Below are 9,940 nucleotides of genomic sequence, written 5' to 3'. Positions count from 1 at the left end.
AAATATTTACCCCATGGGGGGTATTGAGGCAAAATTTGCCCCAGGTCAAAAGGTAGGGCAAATCTGTTTACCTCCGGGGGTAAATATACCCCCGGAGGTAAACATGTCATGTAAACGCTTTTTATATTTTTTCACGGGGGGCAAATGACAAATATCTAACACCCCTGTACAGAAAATGGACTCTTTTTTTCTTGGAAATCTATTTTTAGCACTTATGCAATAGGTTGCTTCATTACCAACACTCTTGTGCACTTTGAGAAGTGAAAATGCCACCAAAGAAGAAGTGCTCGCGGGGTAATTCGTGGTGCGATGATAGCACAAAGTGCCTTCTAAGTATTTGGAGTGATTTGAAAGCACAATCCCAACTGGATAGTCCCTCGAAAGCAGACAATGCTGTATACAGCAAAATCAGCAATGCTTTACATGACATGGGTTATGAGAGAACGAGGTTTCAGTGTAAGGAGAGGATGAAAACTCTCAAAAAGTCGTACAGACAATGCCGTGATGCACTGAAGAAAAGTGGACAATCACGCAGAACGTGTAAATTCTACAAGGAAATGAATGAAATACTGGAGATAAGGCCAGCCACCTCTCCTGGAAAGGTGATCCAGAGTCTTAAACCACCAGTATCAGATGCAGAAGACTCTGATGCTGCTGCTGATGGTGGTGATCCTGCTTCTGAGGAGATGGAAGATGTCATACCTCTGCTCGAGGGTGAGGATTTGGACATAGATGTCTCAGGAATCGAAAACAAGGATGATAAATCATATGCTGAACCACAAACAAAAGAAGAGGCAATAATCGAAACTAAAACAACAAAGCAGAAGGGAAAACAAAGAAAAAGCCGCTTTCAAGCATCTTTAGAGACTGTAATGGACAGATTCACTAAGTCAAATGAAAGTATTGAAGCGAGTCAAGTTGAATTAGAAAAGAAAAGGATTGAACTTGAAATGAAGAAAATACATGACGAGGCTCACAGGAGAGAGTTTGAACTGAAGAAACTTGACAGAGAGGAGAAACAGCGAACAGCAGACAGAGACCACCAACTGCGAATGCTCCAACTGATCATGAGTAGCAGACCACAGTTTCCTCTGCAGGCAGCTATGCTTCCAGGTCAAGCTTCAGTCCACCCAGTGCCATCTTACAGCCAGGGTTCGGATGACTACAAGCAGCCAGTGCCCAGCACAAGCACTGCAACTCCACCAGGCGACCGCATATCAGATTACTCAGAGGTAGACATAACCCCCATCCAAGGTCCCAGGAGAAGCCGTGGTAGTGTTACCCACAACACTGATGGCAGCAGTTTTTATAACCTGTGACTGACTTGCTCACTGAGTGTGAATTTTTAGAAAACTGCTAAGAATGCAGTGTGTTTATGCAAGTTAGATTTTATTTCTGTTTGTTCCGAATGCAACTTAACTCTTGTTTTCAAATGAAGGCTGAAGTAATGTTTGGATAACAACTTAATTTAGCTATAGATTGAATTCTGGTAAACAAGGAATTCGTATGTTTCAAGCTGCGAAAGTCGTCTTTACCTATCTATTGTTTGACTGAATTGGGAAAATACTATCTATATAACTAATGGCAGCAGTTTTTTAATAATAATTTGTGACTGACTTTTTCACCTACTTTAATGTTTAAGAACAAATAATAACAGTGTTCTGTTTGCAGGTTGCAGTTTATTTCTTAAATGTAATCATGTTTGCAAAACAAAACTCTTGTTCTCAAGTCATGTATTGTTCTTTTAAAAGCTTCAAATAAAGAAATGTTTTGATGACATCTATTTGTTAATTGAATGAACAAGAATAGAGAAATCACTGTCTCAAATGTTCGTCAGAAAAGCTTCACTGTCTATCGTTGGCAAACTGTGCAGTGAGTGCTGTTCGAAGAGCTGATACAGTGACTGGATCTGGATGAACTTGTTGTCCACACACTCCTGCTCCAACATCTACGTCCTGCAGCCAGTCAGGGTCAAATAACTCGTGCTCATTTTCGCACATGTTGTGCAAGGCAACTGAAGCTGCAGTAAGTACTGGCACAAACTCCACATGCACATCAATGCGCTTAGAGAAACGTATCCATCGCCCCTTAAAGCGGCCAAATGTGTATTCAATAGTCATGCGTGCACTGCTCAGTCTGTAGTTGAAGTAAGATTGTTCTTCTGTGAGAGCCCCTCTGTTGCTATATGGTTTCAGTAGCCAAGGACACATAGGGTACGCAGGGTCTGCGATGATGACAACGGGCATATCCACTTTATGATCAGCAGGGCCTACACTGTCCATCATCTCTGCTGTTTGCGGTAATATCTCACCACTATCTGCCAAAGCCCTCAGCTTAGAGTTTGAGAACACCCGCGCATCGTGAACTCTACCTGGCCAGCCTATGCAGACATCAGTGAACCTGTACTTATCATCGCAAACAGCTTGCATGATAATTGAATAGAACCCTTTTCTATTCACATAATCAGAGTGGAACTGCTGCGGGGCCACAATTGGAATGTGTGTTGCATCTATAGCACCTCCACAATTTGGAAAGTTCCATTTCTGTTGGAACCCTGAAATAACTCTTTTAAGTTCTTCATCTTGAGGGAACTTGACCACAGCTGGGAATATGTGTGTGTAAATGGCATTACACACCTCATGCACAATGCAGCACACAGTGGACTTGTGTATTCCAAAAAGATTGGCGATGGTGCGATATTCTCCTGTTGTAGCGAGAAAATATACTGCAACTGCGACTCTGTGTTCAAGACAAAGAGCTTGGCGAATTCTGGATTGTTTTTCAAGATGTTGTCGCAGTTTTTGACAGAGAAGATTGAACATTGCCTTTGACATCCGGAAGTTCTCTCTCCACCGATCATCATCAAATGTCTGTACTGTCACTTCCCACCAGTGTCGACTTCTTTCTCGTTCCCATACACTTCGCTCACTGTGTAATGTGGATGTCACACATAACACCATAACTTGCAAAATTCTGTTTCTTCTCCTTTTCTTTGACAGCCGCCTGTACCTGTCCATGGTCAGATTGAAATGAGAATGATGAATACCCACCCCTGTCTTAAAACCCATGTAAACGCAAATTCTTTTGCCCTTTGCCCTTGGGGGTAAATTAGCCTACGGGGGGTAAAATACCCCGGGGGCAAATAGGTGTCATGTAAACGCATCTTATTGTGCAAATTGTAATACGGAAAGTAATTGATGCCAAGACAGTTCCATGAAACCTAAATTAAGTAAAGATATATTCAGTACAATTTCAAATACACAGGGCTTGGCATGACCAACCGATTGATTGAACCGGGCCCATTCAACCACCCGTCTAGGTGAAGTTAGTGCCAAAACGGTGTGTTGGTCAATAGGAACACTGTTCCTGGCTCCTATGCCCTCAACCAGCAGAATCCCTACCTCCACCGACACAGGGGCGCAATCCACGGCACACGGGTCGCCAAATTCGGTCCGAAGGTCAGCAATGGGGTGCTGTGGACCACTATGCACCCGGGTCCACTCAGGGGTTGAAGAGCGCTTAGCGTTACCCAGCACCCACCACGAGGAGGTGGCTCTTCACGGGTGCCAGAGGGACTGGAATACAATCTTCAGCAATCATATTCAATTCATCAGAAAATACTTGATTAGGATCAGTAACATTCAGAAATAATTCAGGTTTTAATTGCACAAGATCTCGAATAAAGACCAATCGGCCTTTTCAAAGTTCCACCTTGATGATGGTGGGGCATCACTGGGGTTCATGGCTGAAAGATTAGTGGGAAAATGGTCACTGCCACAAAGGTCATCGTGGACTGACCATTCAAATTCGTTATATAAATTGGAATCAGCAACAGACAGATCCAGAGAGGAGTAGCATCCAGTTGCAGGGAGAAGATATGTTTTAGAACCATCATTGAAAATACACAACTCGTTATTCGAGAAGAAATCCTCAAGTATCTTCCCTTTTGCATTAGGTGTTACTACCCCAAAGTGGGTTATGACCATTTGTGACCATTATAATGCGAGGTTTTGGCAACTGGTTATAAAGCATTTGAAGATCATACTGCTGTATAGAGGATGGTGGTGGGATGGTCGGTCTAACAATCAACTGACGTGTCATGGAACACGGTGCGGAACAGACTGCGAAATTGGCCGAGTAACGGCTGAAGAATAAGAAGTGCGTATGGATTGTTCTTCGTCCAGAACAGTCTTCTTCGCATCCATCATCATTAGAGCAGTAAGAATAGCAACTGACCACAAATACGTTCGGCTCTGAGAAAAGGGCATCAGTTCATGGAACGATCTTCAGCTCACAGTGATTCATAGAAACCTCTCTGGCTACTACGATACATTCCTTAATTAGTCTAAATTGTGGATTATGTGAGTGAGTTAAAATGTAACATCACATCGGCACACTTTCAGCCATATCGTCATGAGAAATTTAATATAAATGCTTAATATGTTAAGAATAAGAAATCTGTCATCGATGGAGAGTAGAATAACTAGATTATCACAGATATAAGTTAAAATTAGTTGATAGACTTCAAAAGAATAAATAAATAAACAACAACACATTGTAAACTTGGCTACAGATCGCCAGCAACTGAAGGTAGATCACCATACTAAGGTGAGGTGAGATGAAATTGGGTTTTTACGTCGTGCTTGAGAATATTTCGCTCATATGACGACGTGCATGCTCGTGTATGTGTATGTGCGGCTACTTGTACTAGCCCAGACTTAAGCTGGTTTTATAGTGCTAGCCCACTGAGATACCATGCCGCAGTGAAGCATGAATACCCCACTCAGACACATTATACCGACTCCGAGCCGACCAGTCCTTGTTGTACCCATTAATGCCGAGCGCCAGGCAGGGACCAACAAGTACCATATTTTAACGTCTTTTGGTATGACGCGGTCGGGGATCGAGCCCGCGACCTTCCACTCTCCGGGCGGACGCTCTAACAACTACACCACGGAAGCGGTCCACCGTACTAAGGTGAGTGAGTGAGTGAGTGAGTTAATGTTTAGCGTCACATCGGCATTATTGCAGACATATCGTGACGAGAACAATTAACTTTCAATCAATAATTCAAGACAATACAATATAAAAAACGGGCTATAAATCACCAGCAACTGAAGGTAGATCACCATACTAAGGACAATGGGGACTTACAATACATTTGCTTCCTGCATGGACCTTAGCTGGATTTACACCATCCCTTCAGCTATTAGCAAATTTACACAATCTAGCCAAAAATTACAATGACATACATACTGCGGTTAAAAAGTAATACATGTAAGTTTAAATTTACTTTAAACGTTTTGGGACGGACGCACCCTCTCAGAAGGTCAATCATTGTACAGTACTGTAACCCCATTTGAGGAGGTGTATCAGGAGCTTGCTCAAGGGCGGTATGTAGCTCATGTACCGAAAATAATTCGTTACATTCTTTCCTATTGTCCGAGTTGAAATTAATTCTTTTCTTCTCCTGTTGTTTCTGGTATTTCTGAAACCCAGGAACATAATTTGACGAAGACGAATGCTTGGCGAGAGTTTCACCAAACTTATTGGCAATGGCAGCCTTGTCCGTCAATAAATTCTCACATTCTTTAGATGGTGGACAGTAGATGTGGAACCTTTTCCCTTTATTCTTTGGAATTTATCTTGGAAACATAGTTTTGCCAAGACTGACGCTTATTCTGTTTAAATGCGCGTCGAGCCCTGGTATTTAATATTTTAACTTTATCTAAATCATGGACTGTTACGATTTCGCCAAAAATACTTTTCTCCTTTCGTTCTACACTTTCTGGCCTGTTTACATTCATTATTAAACCATGGCTTACGAATATGTGGAATTGCAGAGGACTTTAAAAAGCTTCGGTATAGTTTGATCAGCAATGTTGTTAAGAAAACAACTATATCAGATCTTCGCTGCTCGCAAAAACGTCATGTTTTGTATGTAATGACCAAAAGGTGGATCATCGTCAGGGTTATTGTTTTGAGAATGAAGGGGAAGTGATCACTCCCACATAGGTGATCATGGACCATCTATTCTAATTCATTATAAAATGGAGTCGGCGAGTGACAGATCCAGGGAAGAATGTTCCCACAGCTGGATGTAAATGAGTGGTTGAAGCATCATTGAAAATACATAAATTGTTTTGTCGCTTCTGTCGGAAACGAATTCCAAGGAATATACCTTTATTATTACTGTGGACACTTCCCCAAAGCTGGTTGTAGCTGTTAAGATCGCCCATGATGACACATGGCTTTTGAAGTTGATCATACAGATTTTGCAGATCTGACAGTCGAAGACGAAGGGGGGATATACAAGCTGCACAGCGTTAACGTGCAGAGTAGACGTACAGCTGCAGTTGGGAAATTGGTATTAAGAGGGACAGAGCTATGTATAATAGCCTGCCGCACCAAAATAGAAGCACTTCCAGTTGCTTTATCACCCGGAGGAGAGAACGAGTGGCAATAACTGTACTGTCGTAAATCAAAGTCGTATGTTTGAGACATGTCTCTTGGAGACACATTGCTGAGGATTGCAAATCTTGAATTTATCATTGTATTTCACTGAGGTTATTTTTCAGTCCTCTGCAGTTCCACAGAATTATATTGGCCAACTGAGTCATGGTGGCTCAATTGGCGATCGTTCTGGTTAATGGGAGGAGGAACTATTCCTCCGCCTGTCCTGTGGGGACAGAGTGACCTCCATATCTAGAGGTCCAAATGAATTTTGGAGATGAACCTCTGAAGGTGAAGAGTCAGTAGCTGGAAGGTTTCTATTAAACAATTTGCCTTTCTTCTGGTTGAAACATTCACATTACAACGTCAGAAGGATGCCGCGACTCACGACAGCTCAGAGGAACCAGGCGCTATTAAGACTTGAAGCTGGCCACACTGCACAAACCGTTGCCAGTCACTTCCAGGTCAACGTTCGGACCATCTACAGGCTGTCGGAACGTTTCTGGGCCATGACACCACAAATGATCGCCCCTGTACTGGCAGACCAAGGGTGACCACAAGACGACAAGAACGCCATGATGTGCGACAGCATGTACAGAATCCCTTCATGCAGGCATCCGAAACAGCACGCCAGACAGTGGGAACACACGGAAGACCGATCAGTACTGATACAGTACACCGACGTCTTAACAGCGGGAACCTTCATTGCCGAAGACCTTACCGTGGACCTATCCTCACCCCTCGTCATCGGCGTGAACGTCTACAGTTTGCCCTACAACACCGAAACTGGCGATACAGGCAATGGAGAACTGTTCTGTTCACAGATGAGAGTCGGTACTGCGTATCAACTGCATATGGCAGAACAAGAATATGGTGACGACGTGGCAAGCGTTACTCAGACCAATGTGTTATGGAAAGAGACTCATGGGGAGGTGCATGCATCATGGTATGGTATGGGGTGGAATAGGCCTGAACCAGAGAGTGGGTCCTGTGGTGTTCCAGAACCTTGGTCCAGGGAGAGGAGGCGGCATCACAGCGGTGCGCTACATCGACCAAGCTCTCAGACCCCACGTCATACCACATTTCGCACGTCACCGGAACAACATTTTCCAGCATGATAACGCCCGGGCCCATACGGCCAGAGCTACAGTCCGTTTGAGTCAGAAACGGACCGATGAATTGCAAATTTTATCATTGTACAAAATTGCCACATAAATATAAATAGTACACATGTTTATCATTTACTAATACCCAACAGCTTTCTTATATTTGAAAATGTCCCGGACTCCACCCAAAAGGTTTTTTTTAAGAAACTATCATCATTGAAAACGCAAAAGTTGTTACCTGTCGCGGCGGGGTGAAACCGCAGAAACGGAACAGCCAGTCATGGCGGGGGACATCTCAAAATCTATTCCGGGAGACCTGTCGGTTCCTCGTCTGTCGTAGTGTCATAGTCACGATTTAAAGGAATACAAGTGGTGCCACAGTTGCCTGTTGTAAGCCAATGTTCAATGACGTTAGCTGCCTTGTTGACACAGTTTTGCCAAGTTTCAGTCGTGATTTTGTTAAGGGATTCCTTAACCAAAACCTCTACGTCACGTAATCTAAAAGTTGTGTTTGATCTGGCAACATCTCCTTTGACAATACCCCATATCATTTAAATGGGGTTAAGGTCACAGTGATAGGGTGGAAGTCGCAGAATATCGTGACCCTTACTTTTTATGTAACTGTCAACTTTGAAGAAAGGTTCACCTTTGTGGGTTTTTATGATCTCATATAGCTCAGGCTTCGTTGCCTTTGAAGTCCGTGCGATCTGAAATTTGTCGAGCCATGATATCATATCACCTTTTCGACTGTTCGATGTCGGGGCTTTACTGTTGGGGTCCTGCACGCTGTGGTATGGGGCATTGTCCATTACGATAAAAGACTTCTCTGGTAGAGCTGGTACCAACTTGTTTTTAACCCAATCGAGGAAGACCGCACCAGTCATCTCGGAATGGTAGTCTCTGTTATCTGTGGACTATGCCCTGAATACCAAGTCGCAGCCTGGGAGAAAGCCTTTGCTGGAGCAACCAGCATGGAAAATGATTAGTCTCTCTCCTTTCCCTAGAGCCAGCTTTCTACGTGACCCCTTAACACACACACATACACACACACACACACACACACCCATCGGGTACCCACTGACTGCTGTCAGTGTGCGAGGCATTGACCCAGGTCTCGTCCAAGTACACTGGCTCGAGCCCTTCCTCGCGCTTCTCCTTTATAACCCTGAGAAAATTAATTTCTCAAGCGAACGATATCAGGGCGTTCACAGAGTACTGACCTATTCTCCCCCGAAATTTTCTTATAACGATACCCGAAAGAGTGTAAGAGTCGCCAGAGTGTGTACTTTGATACTCTGAGGTTGTGTTCTTGCTTCAAATGCTTTTTTACAATTTTCAGCGACATGTATTTGTTTTCACAATAGAGCTTGTTGATAGACTGCCTTACAAGGTTCTTTTGAAAGTTGTCCAAATGTTTTCATTTGATTTTGAAACGACCCCTACCTGCTTCGCATCACCCTCACAATGTTTGTTTTCCAGAACATTTGTCAGTGCCCTTGCTGATACTCCTAAAGCTTTTGCTGCCCGCTAACGGAATTTATTAATGGCATAAAATGGTTTGCCCCTTTCGTACACTTCAATCATCAACTGTTTCACGTCAGCATTCAACTTCATTTTTCATCAGGCATGTGTATCCCGTGCACGACGAGATAGTGGCTGTTCCGTTTCTGCGGTTTTACCCCGCCGCGACAGATAACAACTTTTGCGTTTTCAATGATGATAGTTCCTTAAACAACGTTTTTGGTGGAGTCCGGAAAATTTTCAAATATAAGAAAGCTGTTGTGTATTAGTTAATGATAAACATGTGTACTATTTATATTTATGTGGCAATTTTGTACAATGATAAAATTTGCAATTCATCGGTCCGTTTCTGACTCAAACGGACTGTACACGGGACTTCCTACAACAGAACGGTGTCAACATTATGCAGTGGCCAGCCCTTAGTCCTGATTAAAACCCAATTGAACTTCTTTGGGATGAAATTCAACGGGTTTTTTTGCTGCTGAGTATATTTTGGATGAAAAGACAGGTTTGCCTGACATGACAAGTCCGTCTGGCATGCAGTGAGGACATTGAACCAGCTTGTTGGTGAGTCATGATGAAAGGAGTGGCTTCAACAAACATGTTTTGCTTGACTATACTCATTTCTCCATTACAAGGGATAACTATTTCAAGGTTTCATCCATGGAGGACCTATTTAGCGACGTTTCAGTGTAGGTTCTAACACCGTTATCAAGCAAAAGATAGCGGTGTTAGAACCTACACCGAAACGTCGCTCTCACAGCAATAAAGAAGTTGTTCATCCATACACTGCCTCCTCCCTTACTGCCCCAACTTCTAAATGCCTCTCAAAGATGTTCTTTATTGTACAATAGCGACGT

The 9,940-nt window shown here is 43.2% G+C and overlaps 2 protein-coding genes across 2 annotated transcripts; one reads left to right on the top strand and one right to left on the bottom strand.

Annotated features, from left to right (window-relative positions):
- The first annotated feature begins 266 nt into the window (after positions 1 to 266).
- On the top strand, positions 267 to 1,319 carry LOC124257821 (myb/SANT-like DNA-binding domain-containing protein 2). Its single transcript, XM_046691960.1, has one exon. The coding sequence runs from the start codon at positions 267 to 269 to the stop codon at positions 1,317 to 1,319; it is 1,053 nt and encodes a 350-aa protein (XP_046547916.1).
- A 525-nt stretch (positions 1,320 to 1,844) lies between these two features.
- Positions 1,845 to 3,017, bottom strand: LOC124257820 (protein ANTAGONIST OF LIKE HETEROCHROMATIN PROTEIN 1-like). Its single transcript, XM_046691959.1, has one exon. The coding sequence runs from the start codon at positions 3,015 to 3,017 to the stop codon at positions 1,845 to 1,847; it is 1,173 nt and encodes a 390-aa protein (XP_046547915.1).
- Between the last annotated feature and the right edge of the window lie 6,923 nt (positions 3,018 to 9,940).

This window comes from Haliotis rubra, unplaced genomic scaffold (genome assembly GCF_003918875.1).
Source record: "Haliotis rubra isolate DU_JTF1 unplaced genomic scaffold, ASM391887v1 Scf674, whole genome shotgun sequence".
NCBI classification, from domain to species: domain Eukaryota; kingdom Metazoa; phylum Mollusca; class Gastropoda; order Lepetellida; family Haliotidae; genus Haliotis; species Haliotis rubra.
The sequence above is the reverse complement of the archived record's forward strand: the minus strand, read 5'-3'. Positions and strand labels throughout refer to the sequence as shown.